This window comes from Manihot esculenta, chromosome 2 (genome assembly GCF_001659605.2).
Source record: "Manihot esculenta cultivar AM560-2 chromosome 2, M.esculenta_v8, whole genome shotgun sequence".
NCBI classification, from domain to species: Eukaryota; Viridiplantae; Streptophyta; class Magnoliopsida; order Malpighiales; family Euphorbiaceae; genus Manihot; species Manihot esculenta.
This window is the reverse complement of record NC_035162.2, coordinates 15,584,416-15,601,168: the sequence shown is the minus strand read 5'-3', so window position 1 is coordinate 15,601,168 and position 16,753 is coordinate 15,584,416. Positions and strand designations below refer to the sequence as shown.

The 16,753-nt window shown below is 26.8% G+C and overlaps 2 protein-coding genes across 2 annotated transcripts; both read left to right on the top strand.

Annotated features, from left to right (window-relative positions):
* The first annotated feature begins 1,852 nt into the window (after window positions 1-1,852).
* Window positions 1,853-7,143, top strand: LOC110609616 (alpha-(1,4)-fucosyltransferase). The gene is made up of 3 exons (XM_021749322.2): window positions 1,853-2,579; window positions 5,986-6,159; window positions 6,272-7,143. Exons 1-3 carry the CDS (start codon window positions 2,091-2,093, stop codon window positions 6,836-6,838), a joined length of 1,230 nt encoding a protein of 409 aa, XP_021605014.1. The 5' UTR covers window positions 1,853-2,090; the 3' UTR covers window positions 6,839-7,143.
* A 6,042-nt stretch (window positions 7,144-13,185) lies between these two features.
* On the top strand, window positions 13,186-16,114 carry LOC110608853 (probable terpene synthase 6). The gene is made up of 7 exons (XM_043954387.1): window positions 13,186-13,332; window positions 13,642-13,915; window positions 14,055-14,427; window positions 14,582-14,800; window positions 14,895-15,015; window positions 15,144-15,392; window positions 15,624-16,114. The coding sequence occupies exons 1-7, from the start codon at window positions 13,228-13,230 to the stop codon at window positions 15,912-15,914; spliced, it is 1,632 nt and encodes a 543-aa protein (XP_043810322.1). The 5' UTR covers window positions 13,186-13,227; the 3' UTR covers window positions 15,915-16,114.
* The last annotated feature ends 639 nt before the right edge of the window (window positions 16,115-16,753 follow it).

The following is a 16,753-nucleotide window of genomic DNA, read 5'->3' as shown; positions in this document are numbered from 1 at the left end:
AAAATTAAATCTTAACGAATTGAATATTGTGGAGTTTAAATTCGATTCATTTACTTAACGAGTTTACAAATTAAATTTAAGTTTGATTCATTTAAAAAATAAACTGAATTCAATTGAATTTTTATCGGGTTGAATCTTTAATAATTCACAAATAATTTAATTTATATTCTTAATTTTTCGCTTTTGCTAGTCAAAACTTAACTTTTACTAGAGGTTACTTTCGTTTTGATGAACTTTTCTATTCAAGGGATTTTTTGAAATCATTTTGCACCTATGGGGCCTATTAGGAGCTATGAGTACTCTTTCAATGCTTAATTTCTCACATTGAATTGACATTATCTTTTGAAAAAATGAAAATGACATTTTCTTTTTAGAAAAGAAAGTCATTTTTAAAATGATTTATTTTTTTTTAATTTAAAAAATATTTTTTTATTAATTAAATTTTTTAAGGATGTGAAACGCTAAAAAATATAAATTTTAAAAAATAATTTCTGTAAGACAAATAAGCCAAAATGTCCTTATAAGTGCCTTAACAGTAAAAGGCTTTAATGTTGATCACTGTTGGTGGTCTACCTGAAGTCCTAAATACTTTTGCTAATTGAGCTAAAGGGCAAGGGAGCTAGTTAGGTTTTCAAGTTAGGAGAACTTAGGAAGAATATGCTCCTTTCATGAATAGAAAGTTTTGCAATAATACTAGTTTGTCATTTATATTAAAATGATTTATTCATGCTAAATATATTCATCATGTTAAGTACTTAAACATTATAAAAATAAGATATTTGATAAAAATATATTTATCTTTTTATTAAAATTAAAGAAGATAACGTTGGAATCAGAATAATTAATTTTAAATTTTACAGTAAATTTCAATCGCTTCTTTCTAATTTTTATTATTATGTTTGATAATATTTTTAAAAAAAAATTAAAATGCGATTATAACGTTCAAAATAAAAATTTTATAATTTAAAAAGTCAATTTTATATTTTAATTAATTTTAAAATATTTTTATAATTTTATATATTAATTTTTTTTATTATAAATAATTTTTCTTAATTATTTGAAACTCACTTTTTAATTTTTAAAAAATTTAATAAAATTTTTTAATTTTTAATATATTATTTATTATATATTCGTCTTACCCAAACGTTATTAATTAAATTTCTTGATAGAATCTAATAAATTATTTATCAATGAAATTACCAATTAAGTTGTATTTTATATTTTATTATAAAAAATTAAAACAAACCATGAACTATATGGATCTAGTTTAATATTTCCTCTGTTTCACATAAATAAGCTTAATTGTTTTTACATAAATTAAGCTAATATAATTAAAATAGTTAAAAATAAAAAATTATATATTTTTGTATTGTTCTATTATTAAATTATTTTTAGAGTTAATAATCTTATCTTTTAATATATATTAAACAAAAATATATTAAAAATTTACCTAATAAATTATTATAAAAAATTACCTAATAAATTATTATAAAAAATTATGTATAATTTGAATAAGAAGAAAAACGAAAAATTACTATTTAATTATTCATTAATTAATTTTTTAATTTAAAAAATTCATTATAAATATTTTTAAAGTTTTAAAAAGACTATCATTTAATTTTTCTATTAATTTTAATATTAAATATCATATAAAAATCTAAAATATACTAAATAATAAACATAATTTTTTAATACTGAAAATCAATTAATAATTTTTCTTATATAACAGGAAAATCTACTAATTAAAGTTAAAAAAAAAAAAACTAATCGGTGAATTTTTTATAATTTTAAATATTTTAATATTTTTTAAAAAAAAATTAATAAGCTAACTAATAAATGTTACACTGGAAAAACAGAGAGCAGCCTGGGACGGAGGGGTTAGACGGCAAATCCAACGACTGGAATATTCAAACTTCCTACATCCATTGCTTGGCTGCCCCCATTGTCCTTAACCAACTCTCTTCTGTGATCTTGTTGTCTCAACAGTATGCAATACTTCAGAACAACCTCAATTCCAGCCTTCAAAACCCACTGATCTCTCTTTCTCTCTGTAGAGAAAGAGCAGTACCCAATCTAAATTCATTCTCGCCATGTCCTTGAAACCCTTCAACACCTATACTATCGCCCTCATGATGTTCTTTACATTCTTGATCCTTTTCTTTTCTGGTTTCCTTGAGTTCCCATCTGTAACAACCTCAATTCCCTCATCCTTCGATCACAGATTGCCCACCACATCCTCCAAAACAGACCCTTTTGTTAATTTGTTCAGTGCTTACAAAAAATGGGACTCTCAAGTGGGTTGTAATCAGTTTAGGGTGAAGTATAGAGATTTGATTCGTGGGGGTTATTCTGGGTCTAATAGGTCTGATTCTTTGCAAGAGGTTGGTGGTGATTCTGAGTGTAATGACTTGAATGTGAGGCATGTTAGTGTATTGGTTAAAGGGTGGACTTGGATTCCTGATAATTTGGATAATTTGTATTCGTGCCGATGCGGGTTGAGCTGTTTGTGGACCAAATCCTCTGTTCTCGCAGATAAACCAGATGCTTTGTTGTTCGAAACAACCACACCTCCATCTCGGGTATCTTGTTTCGTCTTTCTAAATTTGAATCTACCTGTTTGGAGATTTTCGATTTAATTGTGTGTAATCATGTTTCAATTGTGATAGGTGATCAGAAGTTAGGTAGATTTGGTGAATATAATCTTGAATTGTGCAGAATTGGGTGATGTTCATGTTCATGTTCATGTTGTTGATATAGGCACTAAATTTTATGGATAACCGCATTTGTATGTTCTGTGTATCTGTGATCTGTTTTCTAAGTAGCTGATTTGGGATCAAAACATTAAATTGATTTAGAGTGGTTTCTCAAACTTGGGGCTTTTTCATATTTCAAGCTTCAGTCCTATGATGCGATGTTCCTTAGGATATGTGTTGCAGGTCTATGATGTGCTCTCATTTCTATCCCGTCATTATATGGCACTTTTGCAGAAGCAGCATGGAATTAGTAGTATAGACACCAGAACATCAGAGCAAGAACATCAATTTGAGTGTCTAGAGTAGTTGGATCATGAATGTAGCTCTTCCGTGCATTGTTGTTTTTAACCTGAGAAATTGATAATTGCTCTCTCCCCAACATGGAAGTTGATGAAGACACGTGCGCGCGCGCACACACACACACACAAAGTCTTGTGGCTTTTGATCCGTCACTTCATAATTTTGAAGCTTGGTGTGAATTAGCATCTTTAGAAATTGCAAATGGTATTTTCAGGCGTCAAAAGTTATGTTAGGACTGTGCAACACTCTTATAGATTTGGTCATATTAAGGATTTTAGGGAGTTACTCTAGAGGTTATGTGAAGCACACATTTTATGCTTGGTTTTATTCTGCTAAGGGATAGTGAAAGTGAAGTGAATGTCCATTGTATGATGAAAACAGGCAGGTGGAAATAAGTGTGTGGGGTCTGTTATTAGAATCATATGATTCTCCATTTGAATTGTATGACTCGATTGCCATTCTAGCAATTCGAATCTATAGAGTGAATCACATATGCAGTTAAAATCGTGTTGTATCAATGGTAAATCAGTGAATCAATATGAATCCACTAATTAGGTGGATTCTTGTTGTGGAGGGTTGTCAGATCCTATAGCTTCAAAATTTAAGATTTACTTCATGTAACCTTTTCTTAGCTATTTTTATTCCACCGTCCACTCTTTTTCCTCTCCTTCTTCTTTCTTTTACTTTTTCCTTTTTTCTTATTTGTTAATTTACTTCTCTAATTATATTTGTCAAATTATGATATTTTATAATGAATATTCTAACATTTTAATTTAACCTGTTCTCCTTTTTTATCAATTAATTAGTTGATAATATTTAAATGGGATTTTTAGCACATGCATAATAATAATCACTGTCTATAGATTAAGAGTTCATAATTTATAACATAAAAGTATATGACATTATAAGAATGTATCGTTTTATTATAAAACACACTTATAATTAGCTAAATGATTATTGTACTCTATTGGTTCACTGTTTTATTATATACATATTGCTTTTTTAGAATATATATCAGTTTTTTTAGTTAATTTTGAGAATTTTTATCGATTCTTATAATTTGATTTGATTCTTGATTCACAAATGAAAATTTTGATTCTTGATTTGAATCTCGATTTGGCAACTATGATCTAGCTTTGTTAAAGGGTTCTATGAGACTGAATTTAAGAACTTTGTTTTACATGAAGTTCTACAAGGCTGAATTAAGTAACTAATAAGCAGGATAGTGAGTTTTTGGGTTGAAAAAACCATGTCCACAAAAAAGCAGGCTGAGTAAGAAGGCCAATATGGATTTGAACTACAAGAAAGATCATCTAATATGAAATGACTGAAAAGGACGCACTGGTAAGAAGGTGATGTTGCCAACTTTGAAACTAGGTTAAGAGAAACATAATTGAGATGATTTTGGTGTCTCCATAATGTACAAGCATAGGTGCTGGCGCTGCTGCAAAAAGTTGAGCATATACAAACTATGGGAGGTAAGAAGAGATGGATAGAGGATGACTTATTGCAAATTTGAACAGCATTAGAACTCACAGTAAACATAGTTCTAAATCAAGTAGAGTGGAGGTGGAGTTAGGATGACTTGATGCAAACTAGTGAACAAGATTTAACAACATTGAAACTCTCTGAACATAGTTCTTATCCATTTAGAATAGTTAGTCTACCCCTAATATATTAGAATTAAGTTTTCGTGATTTAGTAATTGAAAACTCAAAAGGATGAGAGTGCATTTAGTATGCGAGTGCATATTCACTAGATAAATTAGGTAACTGAGCTTCAATTATGAGCGGAACCAGTTGATAAACTTCAATGTCAAGTTTACATGTATTCGTTTAATTATGCCGGCCAATATCTGCTTTTTTGAAATTCATTGTGGATACTTTGAGGAGCTATTTTGTAGGTGTGCCATGCTCCTGGATGCTTTATTCTTAGTGTTTTAGGGTTCATACTCCTTTTGATGCCCTGACCCTAACCAAATGAGTAATGACCCACACCCAGAAAAAGAAGACGACGAAGAAGAAAGACACCCTTTGAATATTCATTCTACACCTATCTGCGTCAAAGTTTTCTTCTTTCAATGAGTTATGCTGTTATTTGCTGTTGTGGTCAACTTATTGTAGAGTTGAATTATGTATGTGTTTCCTTTTGTAGAATGGTCTTAAGCAGGTAAATTTTGGCGTGAATCAAACGGAAACCCTTGGGATATATTTTCTGGTCATGGTAATAAATTACATATAAGGTCACAGACATTAAGAAATGTGATCCTGGACAGCTTAGAAATTGCAGTTGCTTGTGTTTATATTGGTTTGAAAGCTAGTAAAGGTAGGAAATTGTGTAGAGAATTTGATTTGGATACTAGGGAATGAGTAGGGATCACAGTTTGAAGTGTAGAAGAGTAACGTGATGGTAATTTAGGTTTCTCTGGATCTATTTGATAGCAAAGAAAGATTAAGTTATGGAATGTTGGATGTTTGAAGGCAAGGGTTCAGAATTGGATTATGTCAAAATGTGCATGCAAACTTGAAAAAAAGTAATAAGATTATAAGCTTCAAAATAAGAATTCCTTAGGCTGCATGCTCAAGGTTCTTGTTACATATTAGAGGATTAGTGATTGTAAGGAAGTAGATGAAAAGGTTGTTAGTTAAACAAAGTATTGCAATCACAGATCACGTTAACTTCATTGAGATGTTGGAGCATTTAACTTTTCAGTGAATTGGCAGAGTGTGAGACCTATAATGTCAGCATTCCAAAATTTCAACAATCAGCTACATATTAAGTTAGAACAACTTGCAACTCATGATTACTCTGTTTTCAATTATGATCATGATATGCTCACTCTGGCTGTAGTTTTCTTGTTGTCATATGCAAATTATTTCATCTCTAGTCTAACCTGACCTGCTAGCATCCCTTATATTATTTGTTTTATCAGAGGCGCAATGGGGATCCCCTTCGTGTCTATATGGATCTTGAGGCTGGCAGGAAAAGGTCAGGTCTCGAGGACATATTTATTAGTTATCATGCGGAGGATGATGTTCAGTCAACTTATGCCGGTGCACTCTTTCATAATGGTCGAAACTATCATGTGTCTCCTCATAAGAACAATGTAAGTGTCAGACTTATGTTTCTTTTAGTTAGTTTTGGATTATATTTTTTTTCACCAAAATTATTGCTAATGAAAAAATTAGCCACTGATTTGAATTTCCTTTAATTCTAAGGACACACTTGTTTATTGGTCTTCATCGCGTTGTCTTGCTCAAAGAAACCAGTTGGCCAGAAGTTTCCTTAGCTTAGTTCCACATCATTCATTTGGGAAGTGCTTGAACAATGTTGGTGGACAAGATAGGGCGCTCTCTCTTTATCCTGAGTGTGCGAACGATGCCAGCGTTAAGCCAAAATGGTGGGATCATCTACATTGTGCAATGTCTCACTACAAATTTGTGCTTGCAATCGAAAACACTATGACAGATAGCTACGTGACTGAGAAACTATTTTACGCCCTGGACTCTGGTGCAGTTCCCATATATTTCGGAGCGCCAAATGTGCGTGATTTCGTTCCTCCACATTCAATAATCAATGGGAACGAATTCAGCTCCTTACAAGAACTGGCTTCTTATGTGAAGGCCCTTGCTAATGATCCTGTAGCCTATGCAGAGTACCATGCATGGAGAAGATGTGGGGTGTTGGGCAACTATGGCAAGACTCGTGCCGTGAGCCTTGACACATTGCCTTGCCGATTGTGTGAGGCTGTTGGTAGAAAAGGAGGTAGAAATGCAAGAGCCTAGTGAGTTTTGCTTGATATATAGTTAATCTTGCTGGCTACATGATGATTCAAGCTTTTGCTAATTGGAATGGGCTTACTGCTAGGTTTTATACAGTTAAGAATGGCATATTGTATAAAGTGAAGGATTCTAATGGTGTGCAATTGAGCAATTCAAATAGAAGTAAGAATCCCATCATAAGCCCACATTATTGTTGATTTATTTTCTAATTTAGGGAAAAAAGGAAGAGCAGGATGTTTGGTTGGTTTCTATCATTTGAAAGATCAGAGTTGATATCTTTGACTCCATCAATTCCATCCATTTTATTATTTTTATCCATATTTTCATTTTCATTTGTCCTAAAATATTGTTCATTTTATATTATGATTTTATTTAAGTTTACAGAAAATAATTTATTTTTAAAAAATATTTTTTAATAAAATAATTTATTTTCTATTGTTTGATTTTAATTTAAAAAATAAAATTTATTAACAAATTTATATTTAAAGTGTGTATTTTCATTTTCATTAGTCCTAAAATATTGTTGATTCTATATTATGATTTTATTTAAGTTTACAGAAAATAATTTATTTTTAAAAAATATTTTTCGTGAAAAATATTTTTTAATAAAATAATTTATTTATATTGTTTGATTTTAATTTAAAAAATAAAATTTATTAATAAATTTATATTTAAGGTGTGAAAAATAATTTATTTTAAATAAAATTTAATTTTATTTAAAATTAAAATTAAGGTGTGAAAATAAATTTCTCTTTAAAAAAATAAATTATTTTAATTTTAAATAATTAAATAATTTAAAATAAAATAATTTATATAACTAAATAATTAATTTTTCAATTTATATAAAAAAATAAATAAAATTATAAAATAGAGAGAAAAATTTAAATGGTATCATTGGCGTCTTCTTTCTATAATACTAAATTTATATCTGCTTTGGATATCTATCTTCTCTCCTCCATTTGTTTGTGTTGAAAAACACAACCTTTATTTCTAGCATTAAAGTTTAGATTTGTCGTATTTAGTTTATATATTGCATTTTCTTGATTTTAAATATTTAGTTCTTATATCTAATAAATTAATTATTTAAATTATTATCCTAAAAGAAAAGGTCTTCTGTAATTTAGACTGATGAAAAAAAAATTATGGTAAGGTAAAAATATTAATATGCTTTTATCTTATAAAAAATAATAAAATAAAATAATATAACATACTACATATTATTAGGAGTTTTAACATAATTAATAAATTATTCTCCGTATTTTTAAAATTAAACACTTAATTAGTCAATAAGTTAAAAAAAAATATTTAAAATATTTAAAATATTATCATAAATTATTAAATCTTTTTCGATATATGGAAATTTTATATTGTATAAATTATTATTTTAATTTTTAAATTTTAGTATAATTTACGAATCAATTTTTATATAATTTTTTTTGAAATACTATTTGTAAAAGTTTATAACTTACTTAAAAATTACTTTGTACTACTTAAAAATAATTAAAATTGTAAATATTCTCTAAAAGTGTTTTTTTTTTTTTTTTTGAAATAGGAGATTGGGGGAGTCGAACTTTAGACCTCTCAAGACTACAAGGATACACTTTCCACCAGGCTAGTTTTAAAATTATAAGTATTAAAGTATTTTAATGAATGTAAATAGAAGAATGAAAAGTATTAAAAATTAGTTAAAAAAAATATTATAAATAAAAATTAATAGAGTTATAAGTGTTATTTTAAATAAAAAAATAAAAAATAAAAATATTTAAATTATAATAAAGGAGAACAGGCTGTAGAGATTTAAGTGTATAATTTTCCAATTAACTCCCAAAAACATAATGAAATTTAGATTGCAACTTCATGAATCAATAAATATTTGAAATCACAACTTATTTCTTGGAGAAACAAGGACCACAGTAATAAAGGATTCAGAGAAGAGAAAGAGGTGAGCCCCAAAGAGTCTCAATTGCTAAAACTCAAAAATCCAAGCTTGACTTTCAAAACTCAAGATAAAATCATGAATTTTCTAAGAGTTTTAAGGAGGTTTAAAACATAAAAATTTCCACAAGCTTTTCTCTACCTAACAATAGAGGAAACTTTCTCTCAATTTCGATTGGAGTCCTTTTATAGGTAAGTTGAAAAAGCTATCTTTAGTAGCTAAACCTGAAGGTTCAGCGACCGAATCTTAAAACTTAAAATACTTAAAATTCATTTTATAAAATATTCATTTTATCTTTCTAAGGTTTTTTGTCCTGAGATTTTAGATTTCAATAAAGATTCAACACTGAAATTTAGCCGAGTATTATAAGATGGAGATTTCCTGATCTTTTAGAAAGAAATTTCACAAGATTTGGACCGCTTCATGTGCCTTAAACAGGAGGATATTTTTTTTTCACATCAAATATATTTTTATGGTAGTCCGAAGATTTGCCCAAAATTGTAAGTAAGGCTCAGGGCAAGACTTGACTTTATCAATTCAGTTCAACAAACAGATTTATCTAGAGTCTTGGCTAAATTGTTATACTAGTCTAGACTCTAGCAAGTAGGTTTGCCCAAATCTCTAATCAATGCTCTCTCTTAAACGTTTTCTCAAGATTTTCGTCATAAAATTAAACTGAATCAGACTGATTCGATTCAATTCGATTTCTGATCAAAATCAATTCAATTTAATTTATACAAATATTAAAATTTAATTTTTAATTTATTCGATTTGATTCAATTTTAAACCGAACTAACCGAATACTCACCCTAATTATATTCCTCCCTTAATTCCTTTTGCCATGAAGCTCTAATATTTAACTTAAAACTTAACTATTACTTTTAAAATAAAATGCCGTGACAAAAAATATAACGTAGAATTCAAAACACATGGGGATTCAAGAGAATAAATTATACAATTATTTTTAATTAATTAAACTAATTTTTAATGTTAAATATATTTATTTTTTTAAGATATTTTGACCTAATTAATTGTGGCGTTTATCCAAATACAATACAAATTTTAGTTCTCTTTTATATTTATTTAAAATATATTATTTTTAATAACAATTAATTTTTATAATTTTTTAATATTATAATACTAGTTATGTCTTATAATTTTTATTTATTTTATTTTTTCATATATATTTAAGAAATAATTTTTTAATTATATTTATTTTAAAAATATTAAATTTTATTAAATACTAAAAATATATTAAAAATTTTATTAAAAATAAAATAAAATTAAATATGATTATAAATATAGTCATTTTATATTATTATTATAATATAAAAAAATAATAATTTTAAAATAATAAAAATTATAAAATATAAAATAATTATTCAATTTTATAATCAAATAAGTTATTTGAATTATTTTAAGTACAGTTTTTGTTTTGTCTGAGTTCCACCTAATTCGACTTATGGCGTCTTGCGGAAAAATAACTCAGACGCCTGATAAAAAGCTTAACACTCCTATTTTTATTACTTTTTTTTAATAGGAAAAAAGAAAGGTTTTTCATGACTTGAATTTATGAGTTTATTTTAAGGTTTTTTTTTTTTTTTAAGGTTTGATGATTGGGACTTGGAGCCAACTAGTCAAGAATGTGGTGCTTCGAGATATTATTATTATTATTATAGAAAGAGTGAGTAAACACGTGGTGGAAAAAAATTCGTTTATTTATATAAAAAAATTATATTTATAAAATATTTTTTAAAAATTTTTTCAATAAAATAATTTATTTTTCATTATTTAATTTTTTATTTAAAAATAAAATATATTAAAAAAATTTATATATAAAAAGTTAATAAAATTCTTAAAATATAAAAAAAGTCTTTTTTAACAAATTATTTTTATTAAAATAACTTTTTAATTAAAAAAATATTTTTATTAATTAAAATTTTTAAAAATTATAAATATCAGAAAATATAAAAAATATTTTTCATAAATATTTTATATAAAATAATAATTTATTTATTGAAAAAATATTTTTATATGAAAGAATTCATATTTTTATGTTTAAATCCATATTAAATAAGATGAAGATAAAAATTATTGGCTTACCCTTCATTTGATATTATTCATTTTAAATAAAAAAATTTAAAAAAATTTCTCATAACATTATAATTTATTGTTTTAAAATATTATTTACTTTTTATTTTTACATTATAATTAATATATAAATTAACTATTATAATTTTATTTAATTTTATCTTATTTTCAATATAATTTTTTACTAATTATTTATTTTTTTTCAAATAAAAATTCAAAACATCTTTTATCATTTAATTCAACCATAAGTTAATATGAAGATTTTATTATTTTAATAAAATTTAATATTCTTGTTTTACATTAAAAATAAATAAAATTAGAAAGTTAATAAAAAATTTCAATTTTTAACTATAATAATTATTAATTCTTAATTTATAAAAAAATAAAATGTACAAAATAAAGACGATAAATATTTGTTTATATAAAAGATCACACGGCCCATTTCAAAAAAAAAAAAAATCACACGGCCATATAATGGAAGACAAGGAGAAAATAATATAATATTAATTAGTAATTTTTTATAAATAAAATTATAATATTCATTTTATTTTATAATTTTTACTTATTTTATTTTTTAAGAGATTAATTTTTAAGAGATTGATTAGTTGAATATTTTCTATCTTATTAGTCAATAATCAATAATTTATTGATGCTATATGACAGTGGTAAACAGTGGGTTGTTATGATGAAATAAAGTTACGTAATAAGAATTTAATAAATTTATATGTGATTTTACCTATAAAAAAAACAAGATCCGAGTACTTTAGGTCAATAATCAATAATTTATTGATGCTATATGACACTCTTCCAAAATAGATAGTGAGTTATTACCTTAAGATATAATCACGTGGTAAAAATCTGATAAACCTATATGTGATTCCACCTGTAGAAAAAAAGACCCGATCAGGTTAGTTTCAGGACAGGTTGAACATATTTACCCTCTCAACTTCAATGCGAGTCTCCATGAGAAAATTACCGTTAAATAGTTATAATCCAACAGATCCTTACGCCTACAATCAAAAAATTTCTGACTAATTAATCGGTGATGATCCTTATCAACGAGTCGGTCATGATCCTTATTAACGAGTCGGTCATATCATCGCCGAATAATTAAAAAATAGTATATTTATCTCCATCTACTTATAATATAAAAGAAAAACAATTACATAGATATATGTACACTATTTTTTTACGCAAATACTCTCAAATTTTTTATTCATCATTTTCTCTGATATGCTGACTTAAGTATTAGTGTGGCTGTTGTGAGTATCCACCATTTCATATTCTCTTTCTCACAGATTTAACCGAGTATAGTTTTATTTTGATTATATCATCAATTTGATTTCAGCAATATCACTTATTTATTTAAAATATTTTTCATAAAAAAATATTTTTTATATAAAAATGTTTTTACTCTAAATACTTAGAGGTAAATACTTTACAAGAAAATAACTTTTTTTATTCTTTTATTTGTAATTTAAAAATTAAAAAAAAATAAAATTAATATAATAGTATTAATAAAATTTAAAAAATTGCAGAAAATGAAGAAAATATTTTTTACTAAATAAATGGAGGTTTAATAATAAAATATTTTTAGAATATCATTTTTCTTGATAGCAATAGCCTAAATATATTTTTTGATTTCTAACTTTTATAAAAAAAAAAATATATCAGTTGCAATCTTAGTTCTTTCATAATTAACGTATAACACTTAACTTTTATAAAATCTATACTATTTTTAGTCCTTAAACTTTTAAAAATATAATTGTTAAATCTCTCATAACTCCAAATTCATATAAATGGGATTCTTGTTTAGACATCATAGTTGAATCTGATTCTTTTGAGGCTATCCCATGGATCTTTTCACCTTCTCCGTGGAAGATCTGCTCTTTCTCTAATTCCACATATAATAACCTATTTTTTATTTTTATATTATGATTAATAAATAAATTAACTATGATAACTTTATTTAAATTTATTTTATTTTTAATATAATTCCCTAATCAATTATTTATTTTTTCCAAATGAGATTTCATCATTAAATTCAACCATATGTTAGTAATGAAGATTTTATTATTTTAATAAAACTCAACATCTCATTCTATATTAAAAGTGAGTATAATTAAAAAATTAATAGAAAAAATCATCCTTTATTATAATAATTAATAATCCTTACTCTATATGAAAAAGTAAAACGTGGAGTATTCGTTTATAAAAATAGGACACGCCCAATGGAAGACAGAGAGGAAATAATATAATATTAATTAGTGATCTTCCTATAAATAGCTTTGAGCTTGCTAGATAGTTAAGAAAAGTGCTAGGTTATAAAGCTACCTGAGTTAGTTGCTGCTTTCTAGGTTGGGAAATGGCCATCCAAACACAAAACCAGCAAGATGTTTTTCGTCCTTCTGCAAACTATCCCCCTACGATTTGGGGTTGCAGCTTTGCTTCGTTTTCTTCTCTTGATTCGGTGAGTTAATTAAGAAGTAATTAATTTTTATGTTTTTTTTATATCTTTTTATTAACTAAAATGAATATTAATAAAATTTATACTTTTACATATCATTGTAAAATTAATATAAAAAATAATTGACTGATAATTATGTTTGATAGTCTAAAATTACACACGCATTAATTCTTGCTGAAATACATTATTATTACATTAACATCACGTGTAAAAATGATGCTATACATATACACCTATTTATTGCAAAATGTCACTAGATTGTGTATTGGATTTACATATATTAATTTGAAATTAAATTCTAATATTTTTCAGGAATTTGAATCTTACACCAAAGAGGTGGAAATGCTTAAAGAAAAGATGAAAGATGTATTAGAGCAGCCTACAAAAGAGTTGATGGGAAAAATTGAATTCATTAAATTATTATGTCGTCTTGGTGTTTCATATCATTTTCAGAATGAGATTGAAGATCAACTAAATCATATTTTCATTCATCTTTTTGAATTATTAGAAGATAATAACTATGATCTCAATATTATAGCGACTGCATTTCAAATTTTAAGAGAACATGGATACAAGATGTCTTCAGGTAAATATATATTTATATTAATTTTTTTTTAAAAAGATTATCAAATTACGGTGAGTATATTTATATCTTGAATTCATAAATTTTCCATCTTAAAGGAAACAGTCATTGTGAATAATTAATTATTGTGGTCATGGATCAGATGTGTTCAACAAATTCAAGGATAGTGATGGAGGGTTCAAGAAAACAATCACCAATGATGTGAAAGGCCTTCTGAGCTTATACGAAGCTACCTTTTTTAGAGGACATGGGGAAGATATTTTAGATGAAGCTCTTGCTTTTACAAGGCAACACTTGGAAATCTTAGCTGAGCAATCAAGTCCTCATCTTGCAAATTATATAAAAAAAGCTTTGGTGCTACCATTCCACCGTAACTTAGAAAGACTAGAGGCTAAGAAATACATAGCCTTCTATGAAGAAGAGGAGTCTAAGGATGAAACTCTGCTCAGGTTTGCTAAGTTGGATTATAATCGACTGCAATTATTATACACACAAGAGCTAGCCTCACTCTCAAGGTATTTTTAATCCTTAATTTTGTCCATCGAATCAAAATTAAATTAAATTTTGTCCATTAATCTATCAGTTATCAACTATATCAAATAGCTATTAACGATATTCAAAAGTTAAATTAAACTCGATCGCTCTTAATTATTATTTTTTTATCTTCAGATGGTGGAAAGAGTCGGATGTAGCAGAAAAGCTTGATTACTCAAGGGACAGAATAGTGGAGGCTTATATGTGGGCAATTGGTCCTCATTTCGAGCCTCAGTATTCTGTTTCCAGGATTCTTGTCGCCAAATTTATAGAAATCTTAACGCTAATAGATGACACATATGATGGATATGCTACAATTGATGAAGTTCAACATTTCACTGCTGCAATTGAGAGGTTGGTTAACTAGTTATAATTTTCGAGGATTTATATAGCAATTATTAATAAAGAAAATTAACTTTTTTTTCCCTTATATACTTCAAATTTTCAGATGGAATATTGGTGCCATTGACGATTTACCAGAATACATGAAAATTCTTTACAAGTTTACCTTGAACTTTTTTGATGAAATGGAAAAAGATGGCTACAATACTTGTTATGCCAAGGAGACAGTAAGACTACTTTCTTCAGAGCAGTTTTTATTTAGATCCAATCTCTGTTGATTCAAATTAAAACAAATGGGTCCAATTCATTTTATGCAGACCTTACTCTTAACATTTTGAATATTTGGTGTTGGTAGTTCAAAGAAATGGTGAAGGCCTACTATGTTGAGGCACAATGGTTTAACAATAAGTATATGCCAGCATTTGATGAGTACATGCGAAATGGATTAGTGACCGGTGGATATAGAGCCATTCCAGCAATTACCTTCCTTGGAATGGAAAATATTGTGGGGGCTAAGGAACTCCAATGGGTCAAAACCAATCCTAAAATTGTCAGAGCTGCTAGGTTAATTTCTCGCCTCAGAAATGATATAGTAGCTCGTGAGGTACGATATTTTTTTATTTAATCTTAACGCTTCAATATTAAAAATATCTTAAAAATATATAAAGTTTTAATTTATTAATTCATAATAGTTCATGGATTTAAATATGTACTTGAAAAAGAAAAAATATATCGATCGCATATAGATTTGCATGTCTATTGTAATTAAACTTAATCATATTAAACTTTAATTAAGTGCTAAACAATACTAATATCATGTAATATTAATTTGAAGGATGAAAAAAAGAAGAAGGATGGTCCTTTAAGTGTAGATTGCTACATGAATGAACACGGTGTATCGAAAGAGAAGGCAATCGAAGAGACTAAAAGAATGTGTGAAAATGCATGGAAGGATATGAATGAGGATTGCTTTAACCCGAGCGCTGTGCCAATGTTTCTGCTCAAATACTATGTCAATCTTGCACGCACCATTGAATATCTTTATACTCATGACGATTACTACACCTACTCATCAGGTTTGAAAGATGACATCACATCATTGTTCCTGGAGCAACTTCCTCTCTGAGAAAATCAACTCAATTCAACTTATGCATTTAATCATATTATATCATGATATGTTTCCCAGTATTTTTCTTTTCTTTTCTTTTCTCTTTCCCATCAAGGCTGACATTGATCATCTCTGATGGTTGAATCTATGTTAAGGATTTATTAGTTCTGTATTAGTTTTTATGTTTTTATATCAATTAGCATATTCTGGGTTGGTTTCCCATCATACTTTTATTTTTAGGCTCTTTTTAAGTATGTATAGTGTAATTCATGTTTTCAATCCAGGAATTAAAGTACGATCTATAATGTTTGGATCAAGTGAATTTTAATTTCACATTCATTTGATCCAATTTGAAATTAAAAATTTTATTTAATTGATATTTTTAATAATTTTTTTAAAATAAAAAAATTTAATTCTTTTTAACTTTAAAAATACAAATCCATAGCTAAATTACATAAAAAAATTGAGGTAAAAATTGAAGGACCAAAATGATTTTTCTGCCCTTGTGATTATATAGAATCACATTCATATGCAATCTAATGAAACGGTTAGATTTATGACTCATAATTTTAGTAGGATATTATTTCATAATTAGAGTGGAAGACTTAATCCTCAATAGGTAAAACACGGTAAAAGAGAGATCTATTATTTATATGTTATTTCTAAATTAAATTAGATTCTTAATTAGATTAGATTGAATGGTCTAATACTATAATAGGAGTTAGTTGATATAGTATTTGAATTTGCCTATTGCAAGGGTCAACTTGTTTTGTCCCATTGCGGCGAGTAGCTTTACCAATTAATTAAGAAAAGGGGTTTTTACCCGTTGTGGAAAGAAACTTTTATCCCTTATGGTG

Coding starts and splice junctions, on each gene's coding strand:
- LOC110609616 (XM_021749322.2), top strand. CDS start 2,091: ATGTCCTTGAAACCCTTCAACACCTATACTATCGCCCTCATGATGTTC. Junction 2,580..5,985: donor CAACCACACCTCCATCTCGG/GTATCTTGTTTC, acceptor TTGTTTTATCAG/AGGCGCAATGGGGATCCCCT. Junction 6,160..6,271: donor TGTCTCCTCATAAGAACAAT/GTAAGTGTCAGA, acceptor TTTAATTCTAAG/GACACACTTGTTTATTGGTC.
- LOC110608853 (XM_043954387.1), top strand. CDS start 13,228: ATGGCCATCCAAACACAAAACCAGCAAGATGTTTTTCGTCCTTCTGCA. Junction 14,801..14,894: donor TTCACTGCTGCAATTGAGAG/GTTGGTTAACTA, acceptor TCAAATTTTCAG/ATGGAATATTGGTGCCATTG. Junction 15,393..15,623: donor ATGATATAGTAGCTCGTGAG/GTACGATATTTT, acceptor ATTAATTTGAAG/GATGAAAAAAAGAAGAAGGA.